General features: G+C 42.9%; 1 protein-coding gene across 11 annotated transcripts in view; it reads right to left on the reverse strand.

The window, feature by feature from the left end:
* The window catches only part of ORC5 (origin recognition complex subunit 5), a 125,913-nt gene that overhangs the window by 41,351 nt on the left and 72,185 nt on the right, over positions 1-12,377 (reverse strand). For 3 of the 11 annotated variants that reach the window (XM_070265366.1, XM_001491594.7, XM_005609050.4), the window contains one exon: positions 4,689-5,455. The exons of 6 other annotated variants lie outside the window; for them this stretch is intronic. In XM_070265366.1, the coding sequence (XP_070121467.1) occupies positions 5,441-5,455 (15 nt within the window). In that variant the 3' untranslated portion in view covers positions 4,689-5,440. Of the gene's footprint in view, positions 1-4,688; positions 5,456-8,216; positions 10,599-12,377 lie in introns of those variants that run through there. 2 more of the 11 variants (XR_011438088.1, XR_011438085.1) reach the window with 1 other exon arrangement.

The raw sequence follows: 12,377 nt of genomic DNA on the forward strand, positions 1-12,377 counted from the left end.
TCTCCACCTGACCTGTCCTTTCTTTCTCACTATAAAAGACACAATTAGACTTTCTACTTCAATTACAAGAACAGTATAGCAACTAGAGGTAAACATATCAAAACTCTCACTTACAAAGCCTCTCTCTGAATGTTGCTAACTGGTGATTTTTACTTTTTCGTGACTGCCCCCAGCTTCCACAGTAAACAGGAGGTCCTTTTATAATAAAGACAGATGCTTGAAGTATGTATGATAGCATTAGGAAGAACATGTTCTATAGTGTTTTCCCTTTGGGACGGGCGTCTTTTCATATTCTCTCCCTCTTGTTTCTTTTCAGTTTAACTCAGACCTTTTATCAGAAAAGAAATTCGGGCAGCCAGCCCCTGTTGCACGGAGCTGTGGAAGCGTCCTCTTCTGCTCACCAGTTCCAAAGTTTTATTCCTACCTAGGCTGGGGAGTCCGCTCATAGCCCTCTGATTCTCGTAATCTAAGACAATTTTTTATTGATACATGTTTTATTTCTCCCATATAACTTTGAGTTATAAGATCACAATGAAAAATTCAATTATTTAGATCTACTTATTCCTTTCTCTGTAGGTCACTTCGGCTTCCTTACTAGGTTTCCACATTCAGAGGCGCTCACAGCAGCTGCCTGTTTTATCCCTCCTTGAGCCACGGGGCTCTCTCCCAGGTCTTTTCATCCTTTCGACGACTAGGCTTCAGTTAGTCAACGTTTTCAATTAAAAAGAGAAAAACTGATGGAGAAAAAGGCAGAGGTTTCTCTCAGCATCCTTTCTCACGGATGTCCACGGGGGTGGCGTATTTCAGGTCCTCTGAGGCCCTCTTCAGTTCCAGCTGGATGGGTCCCACGAGCTGGGCTGGCTGAATGTCCCTTCCCAGAGGAAGTGAACCTGAAGAGGGCTCAGAAATTCCAGGGCACACCTGAGCCAGAGCAATGCCTCTGTTGTTATGAAAGTCAGCCAACAGTGATGAAATCATGTTTGGACCTAACATTGTCCTCAGAATTAAGAATCTAAGTGGGTTTGATTTTTCCCTCTGGGATGAGATACTGAATGGGACTTAGCCCATGTCTCTCACTGTCGCTTCATATCCGGGGGGGTATGGGGTTCATATGAATAGCGGAGAACTGTTATTTGAAAAAATTAACTTGCAGTTCTGTGGTGAGCCGAAGAGCAGAAGTTAGGACTACCTTCTACATATTTTCTTTAATTCGTTTCAAGATGGTTTCTCCCTCACCACGTCATGGACACTACTTTAAGAACTGAGAGCTCTAACTCACTAAATAACCTCCTCTACTCTGATGACTCCTACATTCATAGCTGGCAGTAACTCTGGTCTCTAACCTCGATCCAGTTACCTACTTCACATTTCCACTTGGATCGGCACCTCATCGGCAACATGTCCAGAACTGAACTCACTATCTTCTTCACCCCACAGACCCAGTCCTTTCCCAGGATTTCCTTTCTCACGGAATGGCTCTACAAACGTTGACGGCCCCTCTTGTCCAGGCCAGAAATCTGTCTCCTTTGTCCACTGCTCTATCTCCTACGCCCAACACAATACCTGGCACACAGCTGGCACTCAGTATTTGTTGAATGAATACTGAAAACTTCTATGGAAACTGCCATTAAATCACACTCTCAGCTCCTTCAAAGACCAATGGACTGGATTATGGTTTATCCAAAACCCAAGCCAATCTTTACTGCCTCTAAAATCCAGGCCTTTTCCATCATGCCAAAGCTACCACTATTTACTCCAACAGTTGAATGCCTTCTAAAATTCCCATCATTACTGTGCATCAACATGAAGTTAAATGAATGAATTGATTATAATTTTCTCTGCTCTCCAAAATTTCTGCTTCTCATACTGTGCTTCATGAATGTGTCACTGCTGGAAAATGAACACTAACTGTATTCAGGGCATTTAACAGCAAATTTGAGTGAAACGTTGATATCTTGATAGGAAAGATTTCTTTGAGCTCTACTAAGCATTTCTTAAAGCAAACTGTGTCAGCAGACTGAAATTACATGCAAAATTATCTAAACTATTCACATATGATAGGCAGTCAGACTTTGTAGCAGATGAAGCTTTCAAAATGTAGGGGATGAAGCTGAATATCAATCTCTGGTCTAATTACCTCCAATCTAAGTCTCTGCTCATGGCTAACGGCATAAAATGCGAACAATTATGGTACACGATAGTGTGTGACCTCAGGTAGCAACGGAGGACAGTATCACAGCCCTGACTGCACACATGGGACAGCTGCTGCATTTCATCTACTATTTCAGAGGCTCACTGAGAACTTAATGTGATAAGGGATGCATTATTCCTGGACTTGGCCCATTACTTTACTTTGCATGATAAAAGCAGAGGGGTGCACACTCTGGAGGGACAAAGGAGAGGCTGATTCTTATTGCCCGAGCTTTCCATGCTGCAGACCACATTAACTACATCAAACAGTTGTCGGTTAACTGACTCTACTGGAGGTATACCACTACTTCTTCAGCCATCACACCTTGAGGGAAAATAACGTAATTCTTCAGTCACCTGCTCTCTGATTTGATCATTCTCAGCTCACGCTTTTGACTATTCAACAAGATCCTGAAAAATAAGCAATGACATCTGCATGTGGATTAGAACGCAGTAGATAATCATCAACTCTAAAAATAAAAATCCAAGGTATTGTGACCATTTGGATAATTCCAAAATTCTAAATAAGAACTAATTATCCTCCATGTGCTTAGGTAAGAGTACCTCTTCTCTTTTTAGTTGGAATGTTGCCCCATTCCCTCACTTACCTCCTTTCTAGGCCACAAATAATATTTCATGAAAATAACAACAGCTAGCATTCACTGAGCACTTGCTGTGTGCCAGGTACTTTACCAAGCTCAGGGTTTCTCAGCCTTGGCAATATTGACATTTTGGACCTGATAATTGTGCTGTATGAGTCAAGCTTTTAGGATGTTTAGCAGCATCCCAGGCCTCTGCCTTTCCCACCCCACCCCTAGTTGTGACAACCAAAATGTCTCCAGAAATTGTTAAATGTCTCCTACTGGGCAAAACTGCCCCCAGTTGAGAACTACTGACGCAGATATATCAATTTATTTAATCCTCAAAACAGTTCCATGAGGGAAGCTCTGTTCTCCACTGTACAGCTGAGAAAGCAGAGGCACAGAGAGACTCAGTGACTTGCCTAAGGTCACACACCTCATAGAGATACAGATGGTATTTGATCCAAGTTAGCCTGACTCCAGAGCCTGAGTCTTCACCGCTGACCTAGAGACTTGACCCCTTTCTGACTTTAGAGCTTAGTGAGAAGAGGCTTGTGGGATCAGAATCCCTTCCAGATTTACTGAAAAAAAACACTGCAGCAATGAAGACTGACTCAAGGATTGAAAACGACTTGAAAGTAAGAAGGAAGAGGGAGAAAGGTCTCCCCTCAAGTGTGTACACCTGGGTCATGGTCACTGAAACAAAGCATTTCTAAAATGGAGGAGTGTCCATGCTTGAAAAATCTAAAAACCCGCAGCTTGGTAACTTTCTTCTTGTACCACCTAAATCATTTTTAGATCTAGGTGGAATAGACGCTGAAGATAATTTAAGCGCCTCCTCTCTTAATGGAAGTATCTGGCCCACCAGCCAGAGCAATTCTCATCATTAGATTCCCTCCCGTAATTGGAGATTTATATCTTCCAATTAGAGGATTCATTTGCGGATGACCCTTGTTAAAATGCTAATATCCATATTAAGCTGTTAGTCTTCATTTAAATAAATTAATCAAATTAGTGAGTGAGTCATTTAGCAAGCCATTAGAAAGGGAATTACAACACAGGAAAGACCTGATGCCCAGTCAGGGGCAGGGAAAACCCGGCTACAAGGCACTCTGCAGGGGAGCCACCGTGGGGGGGAAGCTCCTTGTAGGGAGTACAGGACAGGCGACCAGCAGTGAGGAGAGGCATGCAAAGTCACTTACAGGAAAGTCGGCCTCCTTTCCGTCCTCCCCAGAACCCGAGGACAGTCTCTTTCTCCAAGATGCAGACCGGCCCCAGCCTATCCAAGAGGGCTGCACAGCAGACCTGCCACTCACAGCCAGCTATGAGGGGCGGAACCCCCCCAAGGGGCAGTGCTCTTCCTGGCATCGGCTACCCATACCCAAACTGCTTCCTACTTTAATGGCACATGGATTTCTATGTGCGGGAAACCCAAGCCTTCACGGTGCACATGCCTTTTCCCTGGTCCTGGCTCCTCCAAACATCTTGTGGAATGCCACATTTCACCGTCTCCCGTGGGACAAGGGACTTACGGAAGGGTGCTCTATCGCTCATGGTGCATGTCATCCTCTGGGCTAGGAAGTCTTCCCTCGCTGTCCTACGTAGGGAGGCAACAAGGAACTCAGTCTTCGCCCCCTGCCCATCACCGCTAAAGGCAAGTAGACGACTACTTGTTTTCTTTGATCCACAAAGTGTCAGACAATCACTACATTGAAAGGCTTCCTATCCGGGAGTGCCTATGGTGAGCATTTTTCTTCAAAAAAGGAATCAAAGAATAAAATGCCACTGAAATTTAAAGTAGGCTCTGTAATGAAGCACTTTCAATCCGCTCAACACCATTTTCAAGCATTCAAATGCTAACGGAAAGCTTCTTCAAAAATACGGAGAGACAAGAAAATCAGACCCAAGGTTCCTAACTGGTTTAACGGGAAAATGTTTTATCGTGCAACTCTTAAACAGCAAAGAAAACCATCACGCGGGTCAAAAAGCTAGGGTGGGTGGTTAATGGCAGGAGTGACCAGGTAAACCTCACGAAGCAGTCTCTAGTTATCAAGGAGGCTTACCTCTGATCAAATTACCTTGCCTTTTGAGAAAATTGGGTGAAAGATAAGCATATACAAATATCTTCTAAAAGATACATTTTTTAAAACTTCTATTTATTATATTTTGCAACTACGATCTTTTAAAACGGTGGCCTTAGGAAAATCTGCTCTGGCGAGCCACTGCAGAGGCTCCTGTGGGGAGGAAGTGAAGAGACGGGGCTCACATACAAGGGCTGCTGGCACATTCAAAGCGCAGGGGAGAGTTCACAGGGCAAAATGTAGTCCTAAGTAATGGGTTTCAGGCAATTTCAGTGTTAAGATAACATCATTAAGAGCAGAACAGATTGTGCTCAAACCCTGCTGTTTATAATTAACACGTTGCGTCCAAATACTCCAGGGTCCCTGGTAAATAGTCTTCTGCTCACATCCACCCAGACCAATCAGAGGATTTTCATCCGATTCCACGCTGGGCCGGCACCTGTCTGGACAAATCCAATAGAGCCAAAGACCTCCTCTCCCTGGCCAGCTAAGGAGGTGGATGAACACAGCTTGGCTTAGTCATCGTCACAGTGTCCATATGGCTTTGAAGCTTGTTTTCACAAGAAATCATACAAGTATTTTATTATGTCAAAGTTCACCGTCCTATAAACAAGAACAGACAGTATGTTAGCATCCTCCCCCCAGACTCCTCAGCTCTGCGTGTATGATTCTGGGAAGCACATGCAAAATAATTCACAGCTCATGCTCAACAGTCCAATGGTGCTACCAAAAGCACCAGGATGGGACTGACGCTGATTTTTAAAAATGTCCCTAGAAACAGAGTTTCTTTAAAAAGTTTCTTTCCCCTCCCATGCATAAAGTTTGCTTTTCTAAAAAAAGAAAACATTAGAACGATTCAACTTCCGTATTTCAATTATACAACAGAAAGTTTAGATTTCATCTGAGAGCTATTTGCTTTTTGTCTAATAACCAGAATAAAGTAATTAGGGATGCAGAAGTATTTAAATCTTCTTTGCTTTTGAACACTGTTTATCTTCCAAAACACCTGTTTTATCATTACATAACGCATAGCTCATCTGTCCTCATTTGTAGTTTTCATTCTTTTCAGTCTTTTAACACTGGCTGACCTGTATGTGTATTGCAACTAAATCTGTATGATCCAAGAATATGAGACAACAAACAGACGATGTGAATGTATATTTTTGTACTCTGATGGCAGGCAGAATAAAATAGCAGGCAGACAGAGACATATAATTATTTTCTTTTCTCCAAACTCATTCTTCACTATAAATATTCAGACTTGGAGGTTTATTATTTGAATAAATGGTCAAAATAATTAGATATAATGATCTAGCAATAAGTACAAAATTAAAGCCTTAAAATATTCAATTCCGCAAAAATAATCATCCATGTGAGAACAGCCTTTTGAAGATTCACTAATTGCACACTCTTATTTATTAAACCACCATCAATTAATGTTTTTGTCTATCACTTGGTACTACACTTTCTAAAAAAGTTCCTAAGCAAATGACTGACATATCAAATATTTTTAAAAAGTTGGAATGGGGAACTATAGATACTGCTTATGAAAACACACTTAAAAATAGCTCAAATTAGATGCTATGGCTATTGTGGTACCTAATGTTGGACTGAAGAATATTTTGTTTCATTACAATAGTGCTTCTCTGAAAAATATGAAATCTTTCCAAATGGTATAAAAACACTGCCGAAACAATCCTGTTATCATTAGCAGTAATAAAACCATGAAAAATGGTGACCAAAAATAAAAAAATCTTATCTCAGGCATAAAGACACAAAAGGTATGGTTATTATATCCTAAAGCTATTTTATTTTATGTGTTTTTCTTTCATTCAATTCTAGAACTCCCCAAATTTACTGGTAACAAGGTACCATTAACAAATCTTTTTTTTTTTTTTTAAATCATGATACTGGCTGAAAAGATCTTTTCTGGAGGATCTCAGAAGGAAACAGACATAGGAGGCTATTTCTAACCACAGGCAAAAAGGGAAATGGACTTTGTACATCTCTCAGACACATTTCCCCACAATGACTTTGGGTCTTAAGGTTATAAACCTAAAGTGACACAGTAAAGTGGACTTAATGTTAAGTTTTACTGGTATTTTTGTTTGTTTGTTTCTGGCATTGGGTGAAAAAAAGTTGAGAAGAAGCTAAGACTGAAACAATTTAAATTCCAACACTATGGGGTTGGAAGGCATTATTTGATAGAATATTACATACCCATACAAAATGATCAACATGAAGACATACCTACAACATTAAGAGGAGAAAGGAGCACAGAGAATTGCAACTGTATTGTGATGAGTAAGGAGCAGAGTACGTATAATGGACTGACACTAGATGAGAACACAAACAAACGGAAATACTATGATTTCTCAGTGGTAGGGCTCCTATTTTGTTCAGTAATCTGTTTATGGAACTATAGCAGAGCTTGTGCAATAAAATTCTTTTTACTAGAATGAATGGACTGACTTAAAAACACCAACCAATTTAAATGCATTCATTTATAAAAGCTTGACTATATTCCATTTCTCTGCTTTGCCACTGGGAAGTACTTAACTGAATCATACAGTTAAGATTTCTGGACTTTTTTAAAATACTAAATTAATCAGGAACTGAATATGTAAGATCATTCCTTTAACTTTTACTGCCCAAGATGTACGACCATCTTTCTCTCTCATCCGTCCATCCCTCAGTATAAACAGGTGACTTGCCAATGAATCCCCACGTATATTATTCTAAAACAGGGCAGAATTTGATACAATAAACACAAAGGCAACATCAAAAATTATGTCACACATTCCAAAGATAACTCTGTGCCTTCCAGGACTTGGAGACAAACAGTCCACTTTAAAGAAAGCTTTAACTTACAAAGATAGTTGTGTACTTTGCATGCACTTTCTCTGGCTTTTCACAGCTTCAGATACATATTAGATTCACATAAATACAATTTTAAGATTTTGGATAGTTTTTAAATACTACAAGAGATTGTCTCTCACAGAGAACACAAATGAATTATTTTCTGAAGTAAACATCTATAAAGAAATAGGATAAACACAAACAGTGCGGTAGCCATGTGCCTAGGAGTACTTCCTCAGTCAGAATTCAGAATGCTTTAACAGAAGTCAATCACATGGCATATATCTCAGGGTTTAATTTTGCCCTTATCCTTTTATTCCACTTTGTTGACTCTTTTACTACACTGAAGCACTTCTTTCTCACGGGATGCCATTTTATTTCCTTTTCCTTTTCTAGGCAGTTTGAGCTCTTTCTCAGTTTGCTTCTGACAACCTGCAGCTGTACTTTAAGTTGCAGTCTTAAGTCACCCTGTAGGGTCTGCCCACTGACTGCGGAAGACACAAACCTGGAAACATCCAGGAACAGCGTTCCATAAGCGTCTGGTCACCCGTCATGTGTCCTCTCCACATTCCGGCTCCCGCTCTGGAACCAGCCTCCTACTGCGTCTGTGACCAAACCTTCCACGGCTCCTTGGTCAGTCATGTGTCCTCTCCACATTCCGGCTCCCGCTCTGGAACCAGCCTCCTGCTGCGTCTGTGGCCAAACCTTCCACGGCTCCTTGGTCAGTCAAGTGTCCTCTCCGCATTCCGCTCCCGCTCTGGAACCAGCCTCCTACTGCGTGTGTGGCCAAACCTTTCCACGGCTCCTTGGTCAGTCAAGTTCTGCACATCCTCTACCTCTTCCGGGAGTGGCTTTCTCTCTTCTGGGCTGAACTGAGAGGTGGCTCTCCTTGAAGGACTCTTCAGCTCTTTCCCATGAGGTCAGAGTCCCTTCCGTACCCCAGGCAGTCCTGTCGGGGGGGTTGGTGTCCTTGCGCACACAGTTCTGCTCCTCTGAGACTCGGAACAACCCCTTCCCACCCTTATCCCTCTGTCCCCATCGCTCACTCACTGAGTAACGCAGCACCCAGTCAGTCTTCCTCTCCATCTGAAGACCTGCCTCCAGCCTTTGTGACCTCACTGCACACTTGTCTTTCTCACCTCCAACGGCCTTTTCTACTCTTATGATCACACTCAGAAATGTTCTACCTCTAAAAACATAAATTCAGACATTCTTCCCTCTGATCCCCATCTCTTCCTTTAAGCTATCTGGAACACCTTCAGACAACCAGCCCACAGATCCCTTCACATTCTCCTGATCTCCAAACACATACTGAGCACTATGTGCCGGGCACTGAACTATCAGCTCTCTAATGGCTTTACTTCCTTCCTTCGCTTCCTAGCTTAGCCTCCACGGTCCGTCACTTTATGCGCTCACTTGTTAGCATCCACTGAATTCAGCTGGCAAAACCCCAATCCTATGTGATTTCAATTATATCCCTTTGCTGTCCCAGTACCTAGCATATGGAATGCTGCTGGAGAAGATCACAAGTTTCACAGATTGGTGCCACTGTAAATTCAAGGTCAGGAACCTCAAGTGGGCCCACAACACTCCCAGCAAGCTGCTTTCTTTGTCAGCACTTCCTTCCACTCCCCATGGCAGCTATTTCAAATATCCACATTCCTCTCAAACAGCTACTACCTCTGTCCTTAGTCTCAATTTTGGCTCCTCCTTCACAGGTAAAACAGAAGACATCAAATCAGAACTTCCTTAACTTCTTGCCACCAAACCTCCAAACTCAGCTCTGCCTGAATCCACCCTGTCCTCTCGTTATAATGCAAAAGGATTCCCCTTCTCTCATCCAGGGCTATTTCTTTCAACTCATGTTTCTAAATCCCATGCTTACCTACCATTTCAAGGACTTTGTGCTTTAAATTAATCTCTCTCTCTTTTGTATCATCAGCTCTCCTTCTGTATCAGTTCTTGCCATCAGCATTTAAATATGCTCAAATCTTTAAAAATAATGACCCTCTCATAACCCCACAATCCCTTTAGTAGGTAAGAATCCTCTCTTTTTCATGGCAATAAAATTCTAGAATATGGGCTCATAAGGATAGGTTACGGGTCTGTTACACTTGTTGCCACATCCCCAAAGCCTCGCACAGTGATTATAATGGACAACACAGTAAACGTTCAATGAATAAATGAATGGAAAGCATTCTGTTCGCTGCATCAACTGTCTGAACTACGACTTAGATGCACTATAATCTGACTTCTACCCCCACTACATCCCTGAAAGCTTTCCTGATAAAGTTACAAATGACTGCTTTATCCTTAGATCGGATGGACTCGGCTTGATTTCTTGGAAGCAATTGACAATTTTGACCATTACTCCCTTCCCTTAGGTTTTCCCACTTTTCTTGTATATACAACTTTATATATAACTGCTTTATCCCCTTAAACTCATAACAAGAGTATTTCCCCATGCTGTTATCCTTCAAAGTATGATTTTTAATAACTATAGAGTTTTTCATAAAAATGTACAATAAATCACGGACCCATTCCCCTATTTTGGACATTTACGTGTGTCCTGTGATCTAACTGCTCATTCCCTGCCACAGGTCTGGAATTCAGCCTACCTACTTCTTCAGGGGTAACCATCCTCGGGATCTCCTCTCCCTACCAAGCCTCGATTTGGAATGAGTGTGTGTCTCCTTAGCTGCCGTTATCTTGCTGCCCCAAAAGACAAGCCCACAGTGGTTCCCTTTCAGCTGAAGTTTTACTGCTAACCACTGCAGGAAAACACACAATATTTATAAGTTCAGCATATACTAGGTTTAAGCATTGTGCTGGGTTTGAGGTAAGAGAGTGATTGTGCAGTCTGTGCTTTGCGCTTCATGGTCTTACACTGTAGAAGGAAAGATGAATTAATTAAAACTATGATACGAATCACGAGAAGACAATGCGACCTGTAACACTGTGTGTGGAGGGCTGGCGGTGGTGACGGTGTATCCGAGAAGGCTTCTTCAGGAACACACATTTAAACTGAAATCTAAAGGTGGCGCTGCAGTTAGCTGGATAAAGGAGAGGAGGAGCTGGAGAGTGCCGCACAGGCAAAGCGGGGAAGCAGGGTGGTGAATGAGAAGAACTGAAAGAAGCCAGAGCGGTAAGCGCAAACCCCAGGGAGAAGACGTGTGCCAGATGGGGCCGGGCACAGGCAGGGCTCTGCCCAAGGGGGCCTCGTAGGCTATTTTCAAGATTCTGGGTTTTTACCCCAAGAGTTAGGGGAAACTACTGAAGACTTAAGTAGGAGGGTGACATGAAACTTGTAGACAATCGTTCTGGCTGTGGTGTGGACAGCAAATCCCAAGGGCATGAGAGCAGAGAGAAGATCACTGAGGAGGCTGCTAGCGGAGAGACGCTGGAGCTTGGTCTGGAGGGGCAATGGCACAGACGACAGAAATGGATGAGTCCGCGACGCACAGGAGGACCTTGGTGGGGTCAACAGGACTGATGCTTGTACGCTGGGAGTGTGGGAGAGACACGTCAGGAATGACTCCCAGGCTTCAGGCCTGGGCTACACGGCGGACTGCAGTGCTGACTGCTGAGAGGGAACACTGGAGGGAAGCTGGGTCCTCCCTTCTTTGCTGGCAGACAGGAGCAGAACTTAGAACTCCTGAGTTCAGTTTTGGAAATGAATTGATGTAGCTGGGAAACATCCAATAAAGGTCAAGAAACTCAGAATAAGGGTCCAGCCTTTAAAAACTGGGGAGGGCCTGGCCCCACGGCCGAGTGGTTAAACTTCCATGTGCTCCACTTTGGCAGCCTGGGTTCACAGGTTCAGATCCTGGGTGTGGACCTACTCCACTCACTAGCCATGCTGTGGCAAGGATGCTAGCTCAGGGCTCAACTTCCTCAAGCAAAAAAAAAAAAAAAAAAGAAGAGGATTGACAATGGATGTTAGCTCAGGGCAAATATTCCTCAGCAAAAAAAAATAATAAAAAAAATTGGGGAGTCATTAATATGTAGATGGTTGTTGAAGACATGGGTACAGCTAAAATTGCCTAGGAAAAAAGTATAATATGAAAAGAGAAAAGAGCCAAGCCTCAAGGACCAGCTACATGTAAAGGTCAGGTAGAGAGGATAAGCTGGCAAACGAGCCTTAGAAAAATCAGCCAAAGAATAAAGACGAAAACCAGAAGACTGGGTTTCTGGGCTCCTCATGGGCTCTAAGGGAAGGAGTTTTAAGAAACAGAGAGCAGCCAACAGTGCTGGGTGTCACTGAGAGGACAAACAGCCTAAGGACTAAAAAAGGTTCTGGGGAAATGGAGGAGATGCAATTAAACAGGAAGAGGGATCCCACCCTACTGAAAAAGGAAAGAAAGAAGATGGGTACCATGAAGGGAGCTGAAGGAGTTCTCAACTGATGGTTTCAATCTTGTTCTGTGAAAGACCGAATGCTGAACAGAGTGAGTACAGGAGAGATGTTCCGATCTGTGGTTTCATTAAGAATCTAGGCTGAAAAGAAGCCTGTGAACCACATGCTCTATTCTTCAACGCAGGAGGTGGAATGGCTGGGAGGCTAGTAGAAGATAATCAATCATAAGGAGAATAGGGAAACAGAGTCAGATTGCAGAAGCCCCAAAGAAGCCCACATTTTTACAAGCAGCTGGGGGCAGCAGCAATC

The sequence above is a fragment of the Equus caballus genome, chromosome 4, assembly GCF_041296265.1.
Source record: "Equus caballus isolate H_3958 breed thoroughbred chromosome 4, TB-T2T, whole genome shotgun sequence".
NCBI classification, from domain to species: Eukaryota; Metazoa; Chordata; class Mammalia; order Perissodactyla; family Equidae; genus Equus; species Equus caballus.